At 43.6% G+C, this 12,394-nt stretch overlaps 1 protein-coding gene across 1 annotated transcript in view; it reads right to left on the bottom strand.

The window, feature by feature from the left end:
- KMT2A (lysine methyltransferase 2A) overlaps positions 1 to 12,394 on the bottom strand; it is a 50,938-nt gene that overhangs the window by 27,762 nt on the left and 10,782 nt on the right. The window contains exons 4-9 of the mRNA XM_049800137.1: positions 9,117 to 9,186; positions 5,176 to 7,844; positions 3,690 to 3,867; positions 3,057 to 3,291; positions 1,746 to 1,810; positions 565 to 936 (exon numbers count right to left, since the gene is read on the bottom strand). Of these exons, the coding sequence (XP_049656094.1) occupies positions 565 to 936; positions 1,746 to 1,810; positions 3,057 to 3,291; positions 3,690 to 3,867; positions 5,176 to 7,844; positions 9,117 to 9,186 (3,589 nt within the window). The remainder of the gene's footprint in view (positions 1 to 564; positions 937 to 1,745; positions 1,811 to 3,056; positions 3,292 to 3,689; positions 3,868 to 5,175; positions 7,845 to 9,116; positions 9,187 to 12,394) is intronic.

The following is a 12,394-nucleotide window of genomic DNA, read 5'->3' as shown; positions in this document are numbered from 1 at the left end:
TAGAGAAGAAAAGGGAAAAAAATCAGCTGGGTAACGTGCGATGAATTTTAGACTAGAATTTTTCCACTGTCTTCTGTGACTGCACCTCATCAACTATGACTTGAGCAGTCTCCTCGAGGCGTGACCAGGAGAGTTTGCTCTGCTAAAAATCTGAACCGTTCTGGGTGCAAAGTCACAGAAGTCCTGGAGTGGCCTTGTTAGTCACTGTTCACGCTGTTCTGTACTATGTGCAATAGCAGACTATGCTTTTGTAGTAAAAGATTACATCCTTGTTTCACATTCAGACTGCGAACAGTCAACAGACTTAACAATATTGAAAACATACTTCAAGACTGCCAAGACTACGTGACTACAAATCACAATAAAAATGGCCATCTTTCCTCCCGCCCCAATATACAGTGTAGTTCAATAAAAAGGAAGCCAGTTCTAAGCAAAATTTCCAAAATAATCTGCTGTAATTTCACTGGATCATAAAGCATTCATCAGTTTTAAAATCCAACAGCTTTTAGCGGTATTGTTACTTAACGTGACTCAAACATATTGAGGATAAACAGTCCCATTTACCTATTTCTGGCTGGGGAGTCTGCTTTTTCTTAGGCTCAGAAGTGGCAAGTTTAGGTGCTTCTTTTTTCAAAGGTCCTGAGCTTGGCGGCTGAGAAGGAGGGAGCTGTACCGGCTGGGATGTCTGCTTGCCAGTCTTTCTGGTACCAGATGCAGGGACCTGTTTTGGCTCCGACACTGGAATGGAGGAATTCCCATCCTCATGCTTTTCCTCAACAGGCTTACGAGCAGGCTCACTACTCTTCTTTACAGCATTGTCTTCTCTTGATACAATAGTCTGAGGAGTTTGCTTTTGTCCAGAGTCCAACTGGTTCTTTCCAGAATGGCTTTCTTTCTTTTCATTTGTCTTTGATTTCTTCTCTTTCTTTTTTGCAGCTAGGAAGAAGAAGCATCAATAAAGCAACACAGACAAAATGGTGTGACTGCAAAAGATTTGCTGCTTTTTTAAAACAAGGAAACAGACACTTTGATGTCAAAATTTTGTCACTCTGTCGTACAAAAGGGTACTAAAAAAAAATAAAGCATTTTGTCAGTAAAATTAATGAACTTGGCTTATGTTGCAATCCGTGTTCTAATACCTTGGGCCTCTATTCTGACAGAGCAGTAAGCAAAACCCTTCTGTAGTAAAGCTGATTCAGAGCTTAACTGTGCAAAGGAGGAAGCAGACTTTGTGTGGCGAAGTTCAGGGAGTTCAAGGCAGCAGCCTGACCGCTGTCACACTAACATGCAGACCTCCAGAGGTCCAGTTCCAAGAATGTGGGGATTTAACAGAACATGTATGAAAGCTCACTTAAGTCTTATGTCAGAGTCAAGGAGGCTCCAAGAGACTCATCAGTCCCTGTGTCACTCAGGAGCAGGCAAACCTCTGAGAAATGCCTCACGTGAAGGACAGAGGGGAGACTGACCAGCCATCAGCAGCAGCTCCCTACAAAAGGAAGGAAAAACTACAAGTCCAGTGCTGAAAGAGATAGCCACTGTCAGGGAGTACATATGCTGCCTGCACTCACATCTCTCCTGCAACTTTCACCTGACATCAGCAGAACAGTCAGGCTCCCTTCGCAACATTTGGTTGCAGACTAACCTTTTATAAGCTTAGTGTAGCGACAACGACAGCACAAAGAGCAAAATCTAAGAGATGAAAGTTTCTCTGTTGTGCTGTACTCAAGCCAAATCTTTTAGCCTACCTTTAGCTTGCTTCTGGAGATATGCTTTTGAAGGCATCCATTGTAGATTCTGACATTTCCTCATTCTACAAAGAAAGAATGTGTCATGAAATGAGAAGAAATATGCAGACATTAAGAGGGCAGTGTGTAAATATTCAACATGAAAAATTAAAAAAAACATTATCAATACACCCAGTACCTTTTTCCAAGCAATCTTTTTTTTTTCCCCATCCCCCTCCTTCCTTCTTCAGTGATATGTAAAAGAAACTTCTTATTTTCCTCTGTACTTTCCTTTTGGTTTTCTACACTCTCAACACAGTTTTGAGGTTAATAAAACTGCTTACGTAACAACACTTTCACTGGTAAATCCCCCATTAATTCCATTTCCTAGATTTGAGAATTATCACCGTACTTCCAAGAGCTCTAAGAAACCACATCAAACTCTCTCAACTGTAGGTTTTACATAGTCCGAACTGAGGCCATTTCAGAAAAAGCAATTACTTTTGGAGTGGTATCGGATTAGGTGACCAAGCCTTTTTTCAAGCATTTAACTTGATTTCCTATTTTTCTTATGTTTAGCATATGATGTCCTCTGTAAGTTGGGCTAGGCTTTGTTTTTTCCTTCATTCTTGTAGCAGGGCCTGTGGTTTTGATCCCTAGCCCAAGGCCTGGGCAAAGCTGCTAAGAGTGAGACTCCTTACAGATTGTAGTCTGCAGAGTGTTTTCACACAGAGGACCACTACACAGCAATCTGCACAACTATGCTTTATAAATAGCTTTCATACCACAATAGTCTTTACTTGTGCCTTTCAACTTCAGTTGCTGTCTTTTCAGACAGATTATCTAGTCTGGTGAAGTCAAGTTAATGCAGCAATTTAAAAAAGCAAGAGACATCTTTGTTATATGAAGTGTATATACACCAGATAAACATAATCTTGAAAACACAAGCTCTTAAAAACACAGTTTGGGAGAATAACAGATCAATATTTATGTACACATTGCCTTCCTTGCAAAAACCCATACTGCCTAATGACAGCGACCGGTCTCATACCAAATGCTTTTCAATGCTATGCCAGTTTTGTCAAACAGGGGAGAACAAACCAGAAGTGAACTTCAGAGAAAGAGCTCGTAACAAGCACACCTTGAATCACGATCTTGACTCTTCAGTTACACTGTTTTCAATCCCCTGCCGCCATCCAGCCTCAACCCAGGGCAAATTCACTCAAAGCCTGTGCTACAGGGTTAATCTGCCATTCCCTGTCCCCAAGCGTGGGTGTGCTTATCCCACTCAGCATAGGGATTAGCTGAACAATTTCTCAGACACACACTTACTTGCAGCACTGCTTCTTTATATTGCGCCCACCAAACTTGGGTTTGTCTAGACAGTTAGTACAGACACCACAGTCCTCTGGAACTTGACAGCCAGAACACTGCCCACAGCGCCTTGAGCGTCGGCCCTTCTTCACTGGAGGTTCTTGCTGTGCCTTGTTTCTGGTAACCGGCTTAATTGGCTTGATAGGTGGAGCAAGAGGTTCAGCCTCTTCTGAGCCAGCTATCGATGACTTATCTATCAAAACAAATTTCTAATGTGAATTCACTGATGTCAAAGAATGTTTCAGGAACATCTAATTTGCTAATGGGATTTATTCCATTAAGCGTAAGTTCATCTGCAGAGCCACACAAGGGGTGCATGTAAGCGTGTATGTATATGCACATATGTACATGTACAGATCTATATGTACACCCCCCCCCACCTCAGCAGAACAAAAGTTTAGTGCAGAACACGTGTTTATAACAATTACCAATGGTTAAGAGGATTAACCCTGTTTGAGAGCCATTGTAACAGAGAGCCCAGAGCTGTTTAACATACTTTCCCTTGTTAATCACTTGAAGTCCTCATTTTAAGCAGTCAACAAAAGCTGACTTTGTATGAATCCACAGATGAAAATTAAAATCTTAACGCACCATCATTCCCCATGGAAGACAGTATCTTCTCCCGTTCTTCCCATGGTAAGGCACTCAGAGTGGGCATGTCATCAGGAAACACTGCTCGCTTGCGGCCCAGCGCAACAGCTGCTCTCCTGCAAACGTGTTTTATTCGTGGTCCTCGGACTGACGTTTCTGACGAATCACTCTCTTGTCCCTAGGTTTCAGAACGTGAGAACAGACAGTATTCATAACAAAGATACCAAAATGAGGCTGGGAAGCATGCAATGGAAACTTCTAAACAACCTAATAAGAGTTAAATTGTATCTTAGCTTGCACATTGTAAGAATTGGGATAAAAATAAAGACACTCAGCCTTCTAAGCCTCAGTTACCTGAGAAGATAAACTCAAATGAACAAGAGGTTTTACTCATTCAGAATTACAAGCTAAGTTTCTCCCTGCTACTGGAAAGCAGACTTGCTCATGAAGCTGTGTTATCAAGAAATCAGTATCACAAAAATCAGAGGTGACTGGAATTAGACTAACACTCAGTGCTAACTGATCCAGCAGAAGCCAGATGTAAATCCAGCTATTGGATAGCTTTGTAGCTGCTGGCTTTTAAGATGAGGGGCTAAAAGACATGCAGCATTTTAGTGCAGTTTTCCATGTTTCCATCATAGAATTCTGAAACATTTCCGACTAAAAGAACTCCTCCAAGCAGGTAATTGTGAGGGCCTGGGCTTCTTCTATAACCAGGCCAGACATACAGAAGCACGCACTTCTTCATTTCAGAGACAAAGGCTTCAGCTTTTTCTATTTAAAATATGCGCTAGTGACCTTCAACACTAGCACCATTAAGGAAAGTAAAAGTTCAAATAAAAAGGAAGTAGTCTCTGAAAGTGTATTTCACCTACCTTTCTGGCAGCTAAAGAAGACTGCAGAAAAGGGTGGTTTTGGGGTGGGGGAGAGGGAAGAGAGGAAAGTGGTAGGAAGCAGTCCCCCAATCAGATGCAAAATCCCAATGGATTTTACTCCTGCCCATAAGTGACAGACCATCACTGTGTAAAGTTAAAAAAACAGAGAGACCAAGACCAACTTTATCTTCAGAAGCCAGCATTATGCTCAAGAAGGGCCTACAAGAAACATCGAGGCCAAGACAGACTACTGTGGATTGCTGGAACTGTGCTTTTAAGAGTGAATACTACTACTCTAGATGATCACTTTGTTTAGATTTATTCAGAGAAACCCAATAAGCAGCTACACCATACTGATCTCTAAAAATGCACACAGCTCCCCCCTGAGCTGACTACACAGCAGCTCCCTCTCCCCCTCAGCTTCTGCCCAGGGCTTCTTGTTTTTTGGATCGTTTGCCATCTGTTGCACTAACAGCTGCTTAGCTTGGCATGTTAATTCTTCACGCTTAGGATATGAAAGCTACTTGTGACTCTCAACGCAAGTTCAAAATAAGATGCACTCTACAAAAAAAAAAAAAACCAAACAAAACCAAACTCGGAAAAAGGAATACCTGTGCTTTTGGCTGATCTGCTTGTTTGAGGGACTTGCTCTTCTCAATCTTGTACAGCTGGGCTTTTGCCTTTTTCAGAAGACTGGCCACCCTCTTGTCAGTCATTGGCAGTTTGTCTGCTTGAGCCAACATAGAGCTGATGGAGGAAGCGGAATGTTTAACAGTGCTTGACGAAGGAGCAGAAAGACGCAGGGCTTTTTCCTTCTCCAAAGACGGCACAGCAGGGCTGAGGTCCAGATCTGATTTGTCTAACCCCCCTCTACCTTTCTTGGACGTTTTGGTTTTGATGGCTGCCGTCTCTACCAGAGCAGCAGTGGAAACGTCTGCCGCAGGATCTAATGCTGTAGCCTTCTTCCGCCCGGCAGTTTTTTTGGCAGATGATGATGCTGCAACATCTTCGCTCACAACTTTTTCTTTGGGCATTTTACCTACAGGAAACAAAGCAGAGCTACTCTGAATTTCTGACCCTTTTCTCCTTTTCTCTTTCCTTGACTCTCGTTTGTTCTCCTTTTCTCTCTCTCTGTCTTTCTCTCTGCTCTTGTCTTTCTCCAGGCTTTTATCAGCGTCTTTATCTTTGGAGGGTTCCTCTGCTGCCCTGTCCTTGTTTCTGCCTCTCTCTGTCTGGGGACTCGATGTGAACCAGGGGAAGAGAGGAGTAGGGCTACTAGATGAGAAAGGCTCTGCCGGAGTGCTAGTCTGCTTCCTCGGTCTCTGGCTTCTTTCTGCTGATTCCCCAGACTGTGTTAGGGAATGGGAAGGAAAAGTAAAAGTTGAATTTAAGGCACTAGTGGCAAGAGAACTAACAGAAATGCTAGTTAATGAGGAAGAGACAGAAGACTGCGGGGTGAGAGTTGTCAGGTCAGAGGTACTAAGTCTCCCGCTTCTCGTCCTCATGGAGTGCGAGGGAGATCTGGGTTCTGATCGGATGGGGCTAAACACTCTCCTCTTCCGCTTCCGAGAGGAGACACCTGTTGCAGAGGTCCCTGTAGTGGTGCGACCAACCGACGAGGGCAGAGTTACAGATTCAAAGATCCTGGAGTGGGCCTCGCTCGGTGTGAATCTGGGCGCTCTCAGCAGAGGACTTCTCTTGTGCATATCAAACCTTGTTCCAGAGTGAAGAGAAAACAGACGTGCTGGAGCTGTCGCACCTGGCGTTGAGAAGCCAGACGCAAAGCCAACATCCTCCGGTGTCAGTGGTGGGGGTCTAAAGTTATCGAATATTGGTTTGCGAATAAGACCTTCTTTGGCATATTTTGCTGATGAGAAGTACTGTGGTTCTGACCTGGAATGCTTCAGGGAGGTCCACCTAAATGTTGGCTCTCGCAGTATTGACTTACGTTTCTCTTGCATCGGCGCAGCAGAAGCAGGAAGAAAGGGTGAGGCTAATGGTATGGTAGGCGGCATAAGCCAAGGGGTATGGTCCGAGATGCTGGAAGCAGGCTGCAGCGGTGGCGGGGGAGTGAGCAAAGGGGGAGGAGGAGAGGAGGAGGACTGCTGCTGTGGCACACTTGGTAAGGCCGACAGCTTTTTAGCTGTCCTCTGGCCAAAACTTCTTTCTGTTATCGAAAATCTTCTGTTTCTCCTATCACCGTTATCGTTTTCAGGGGACTGAGAAACAGGCAATGGTGCATGAACTTCTGGAGTATTGCTTCGCTCCTCAGAAAGAGCCTGCATCTCCTCGGAAGCCTGGGAGTCTGTAGATGTATCCACACTGGGGCTACTGGACCGCGAGGAGTCCGAAGACATCTGAGACGAATGCTGAGAAGCGGCGCTGGACTTTTCACTGGAGCCACAAGATGTAGCGCTGAACCTGCTGTTTGGTGTGGATTCTAGTCTGGATATTTTAATAGGAGGATCGTAGTCTTCATCCTCAATGAACCGTTTGGGTGTTTTAATAATCCGTGAAGAGATAGCACTCACAACTGGCATGATGAACTGTCGGATATTTTTGAGCTGGGTTCTCCCCTTCCTGCCCTGCAGTTTGGCGGCTTCTTTCTCAATCTTTTTTTGTGCTCCCTTTTTAGCCCTCTGCAAGAGTTGCTTAGCAATTGCGGCATCTGTCCTTTTGGTGGAAGGTATAATCCTAACAGGCTTAATCCTGCGCGGACTCTGTCTGACAGCAGTCTTCTCTTCTTTCGTAAGAGGTGGTGTGCCATCCTTTTCTTTGCGAATCCTTTGGGGTTTCTCCAGCTGTGAGTTTATGACTAAGGTCGAGGAAGTCTTTAAACGTTCAGAGGACGGTGGCCTCCCTCTCCTGCGCACGATCTGAACGCTCTTCCTCCCAATCTGAAGTTTCGCCCCAGGCTTAAATTTAGATTTTAGTGGGGAGAGCTTACTAGTTCTTAATTTCTTGATTTTAGTTGCTTGCTGAAATGTAGTGGATGGTGACCTTTTGATTTTTTTCAGACTCTCTTTTTCTTCTTTACTGCCCTTCTGAATGTCCGATGAGTCCTTTACTTGCGACAATTTGAACTTCACGCTCGTAAGCGCTGGAGGTCTTCCTCGTCTTTTTTCCCCACTCTTCAACTCCTTCTTCTTTATTTTCTCCATGGCTGTGGTTTCAGACTTGCTCGAGGGGGAACACACTGATGAAGAGTCTGACAGTACAGCTGAGCTTCGGTCAGAACTGCTCCGGGGCCTCCCGCGAGGTTTCCGTGGACTAGATTTAACTGAGAGGAAAATAGAGAATGCAGAGCACATGTTAAATTTCTCCGAGTGTTGGATCAGCATTACCCAGGTCACATACGTATTTACTCGTTATCAGTCACACTACCCATACAAGTTGCCACGACATTTCAGTTAATTGACAAATAAATATAAAGTTTTATCAATACATGTAAACAGTACCTTCCCAACAAACCTCTTCTCCCATATAAAATATGAAGCAGATAAATTTTTTTTAAAACGCAAGCTTGCCTTTTCACAACAATTATATATGCAATGGCACAAAACCACTATCAACCTAATGTTGAGAAGGAACAGTAATTCTTAAGGGCATATGCCACCTTTCAAACACATTAAAAGATTTTTAGTATTTTTTTTAAAACAGACCACAGCTATTTGATGGGAGGCGGGGGGAAATCCTTCTTCTCTAGTACCATCCATCCACACTGCTAAGGGATAGGTCAGTAAGGCAAGAACAACGTACACGGAGAGGTTGAAACAAGGTAATTTACTACAAAAACTGTTTTTAGCTTTGAAACACAGTTAGCACTTGGCATTACACTTTGAATCGTCAAGCAGATGTGCAAGGCTTGATTACTCGCCTCTACCAATGCATTTCAATGAATACCCACCAAACCCAGCTATTCCAGTTCTGGGTCTTCACACAGCTCTGACAATGTACCTCATTCTTTGCTTGAAACACCCTATTAGCAAGGGTCTCCACAGCAGAATTTGCTCACAAGGCGAAGCTGAGTAGATCATTGTGGTGAAGGAGCAGAGAGCTGTGGTGAGAGCATTTATCAACAAGAATCTAAATCAAAGCTGAACTCATTCACTGGCAGTCCCATCACGACTTGACCCTACATCTTGAAAGTTGAGAATGCAACAACTTAGCTACGGCTTATCCTCAAGTGTTCTATATTTGTTTTGTTTCCAAAAAAGTGAAGGTTCCAGTTATAAGTGATAAGGAGCCTATTGAAAGATACTGAAATATTCCAACCAGTTTTAGATCCTTACTACTAAAATAATTGCCTCTCCAAAACACTAACATGAGGTTTCAAGTGCTGGTTTCATCAGCATAACTCTTTTACTCAAAGTTTCCCTGTCCCGTAACAGATCAGGTGTAAAAAGTCCAAAACTAACTGAGTTGAATCCAAAGACGGGGGTAGCTTTTATGGTGGATGAGATTTGATGGAACAAACAAACAGGAGAGACACAGCAAAACCATCACATAGCAGAATACAAAGTCAACATCCAATGCTGCGACTTGAACATACCTGTGGGGGACCTGGTGGGACTTCGTACTTTGACTTCTTCATCTGAACCAAAACCTAAAAACTGTTCATCCTGCAATGAGAAAGTGGATGGAAATTTCAAGACGTGGGTATTAACATTAAAATGAACTTCACTATGATCAAAGCTTGAAAGGGCTCTAGAGGATTTTCCCTCCCCAAGTAACATACTGGCATTTGTTCTTCTAGCAAACAATTGCTAAAAAGGAAATACAAGTTTTACATATACATATAAAGCAGCTACAGTTTACAGCTGCGGAACAATCCAAAAGAGTTATGGGGAAACAAAGGACAAGTATGTATGGAAACAAACCCTGAATGCATAAAATATGCTGCTCATATCAAACCACAAAGGTCTACTCTTAGAAGCTATTATTCAAACTACCCTAAAGACATACTCCAGCAAAAGAAGTGTTTCTGTGTTTATTTTTCTAGTACAAATGTAGACTAACTTCCTCCAAACTCATGCAAAAGCCTCTCTGGATGAGCAGAAGTCTCGGAGGTCTGTAATTCTGCCTGAGCATCCTGGAGCTTGAACAAGACCTCAAGGCTCGCTCCAGTCCCTTTCTGACAGCTTCTTTGAGGGAGGTCTCACCACCTGCTCCCACAAGGCCCAACAGTGACGCTTATGGCCTCTGGAAGGAAAACGCATGATTTCGGGGCCTTTTTGGACCAACAGAGATTGGCATGACTTCAGATGAATCTCATCAGCTCTGTCACGCAACAACCTCCAAGCCTGGCTAAGGAACAAGTAAAAGCAGACTAAAGCTAGTGATGGGAAGACAGTCATCCCTAAGATGCAGGCATCATTCATACACTCCACGAGCCACAGCCTGTCATAGCACTAAATATCTAGAAACACTGCAAACTAGTAAGGTGGCAGAACAAGCTTTCTCTCAGAGGCACCAAAGCTTATTTCCTCTCCCATGGTTCCCAGCAAAGTCACCACCAAAAAAGCATTTCTTGCTAGGGGACCACAACCTTTACCAATTGTTATATTTCATAGAACAATGAAATTAGTAGCCGTGTAGGTAACATTATGAAACATCAAGGACAATTCTCTGAAAACCTGACTTTTGCTTACAGTAAAGGTGGTTTTTGTTGTTGGTTTGGGTTGGTTTTTGATTGTTTGGGGTTTTTTATTCACTTCAGACTTTGTCTTTAGGAGAGATGAAAACCTGACTTCCATTGTAAAGCTTTTTCCTCTGATGGAGGCATGATGTTCAAGGTACTCTCTTCACATTAAGACAGGTTTTTCAGGGAGTATGCAAAAACATCAATCCTATTCGTCTGCCACCAAAATTTCTGACACGTTTTTGGTTTTACGTTGTTCCAGCTTTCCTAGTCCAATTTCACCTCAAGTATTTCTGTTTGCCAGTCCTAAGTTTCCCCGAACTTTGAAAATGGAGATGTCACTTGTGTCTTGCTTCTTTGAACTGCTGTGCAAGGTGGCTGCATGCTAGAAAGTAACTATGCCGCTTCTGTAACTACTTGAGTCCACAAAGAGCTTTGAGAAGAGCAAGCACTACAAGAACAGTATCCTGAAAGTACAAAAGTGCAACACTGTGAATAGGAGAAGGTAAGCTGCGCAAAGAAATCACACCATTTCCTGATGTAGCTTGGGCCGGATAAAAAACTTTGTCGAAACACTGCCTTTTTTCTGCCTTGCGCTTTCCACATGAAATTTCTAATTCATCTATTTACAGGACAGACCACGAAGAAAATCTCAGCTAATCTAGTTTTAATGAAATTAAACCAGGCGCATCAAGACCCGTACCTGTGTACAGGAAAGTCATGTTGTGATAAAAAGCAGCAAGGCTTAAGACAAACTATTTCTCAAAATTTTCCACTTGGTTTCTGTTTGATGAGCCTCAGTGTTGAACAATTAAAATAGAGTAAATATTCTGAAAAGAAGGCCATTCAAGTTTTCAACACAGATAATGCTCTACCAAGCCAAACACAATACATACAAACTTAGGCTGCAGTTCATAATCACTGTAAGCAATTATCAGAGCGCGCTGCTGGAGAAGGGGACAGTCCTGCCCTTCCTCACATCCCTGCTGCCTATCTGCTCTTTGCAGTTGCAGTGGTGATGCCAAGAAAACAGGAAAAAAGCAATGATAAAACAATGTAAAAGAAATAAAATTACACCCAAACGCGTTATTTCTGCCCGAGGAACCTTGCGTCGTGCAGAAGCCCCTGACACCTTTCCCTGAAAGGGAAAAGCTACCACTTCTCAACTTTCATCCTACAGTAATAAAAGCTGAGTGAGAAAGGCTGCGGAAGTGCCCGGCTGCACGCTCCCAGCACTGCGGATCAGTGGCCCCGTCACGCCTGCCTGCCGCTCCCCGAACACGTGGGCTTGCTGCAAGATGTAAACACCGCTGTGCAGGCACTGCCTTCGCAGGGACACGCGCCTGGGGAAAAGGGTCCCCGGCACCAACAAAGGGAAAGGCTGTTAACAGAGACAAATTTGGGCTGAAACGGTCTAAACACTGAGAATGCAAGCAGGAAAATAAGCTACCTACAAACAGGTTCAGAAACGTAAAGGGAACAGCCACTCACCCCACGCGATTTCTTCTTTGTTAGCCTACCAAAAATCTAGGTCCTGCAGCATTTTCAAACACAATCGTGGCCTATAGCATATGCTGGGTACAGAGAGAGGCCGAATAATGCTGACTTTTGTGTGTCTGAGAACATCTCCCCCAAGGAAACAGAACTTACTGCCACAAGCAGAAGACTCTTAAGGCATGCATACAGCCCCTTACAGTAAAACCCTATAGCGTGCTTGGTGAAAAAAAGAGATAGCAGTGGTTTCTTTCCAGGAAACATTTCACTCCCAAGTCTCCCAGCTCTTAATTAAACAGCTCCCCAGCACTTCATTCATTTGCTGCATGGGAACGGCTCTGAGCAAGGGTTGGCTCACGGCTGTACCTCCAGAACAAACCATAACGCTGCAGCCTGAGAAGCACAGCCCGACAAACATGGAGCCCTCACTAAGGCCCTGCCAACGCACTCGGCTCTACGTACTAGTCACATTTCCAACGGACCACTTCAAACACTAAATAGACAAACAAATTATTTTCAGGAAGAGTAACAGACACAAAGACTTACTTACAAGATTGAATTAGGGACCATCCCTGCCCAGAGAGGCAAGTAAGTTCAGTGTAATCTAAAATAGATTTACACTACAATCAGTTACCAGCGCTTGACTTAAATGTGCATGAAATGCCTGCTGTTGGCCAATGACTGCAAACCTCCAG

This window comes from Accipiter gentilis, chromosome 5 (genome assembly GCF_929443795.1).
Source record: "Accipiter gentilis chromosome 5, bAccGen1.1, whole genome shotgun sequence".
In the NCBI taxonomy this organism is placed as follows: domain Eukaryota; kingdom Metazoa; phylum Chordata; class Aves; order Accipitriformes; family Accipitridae; genus Astur; species Astur gentilis.
This window is presented reverse-complemented; position numbering and strand designations above follow the sequence as displayed.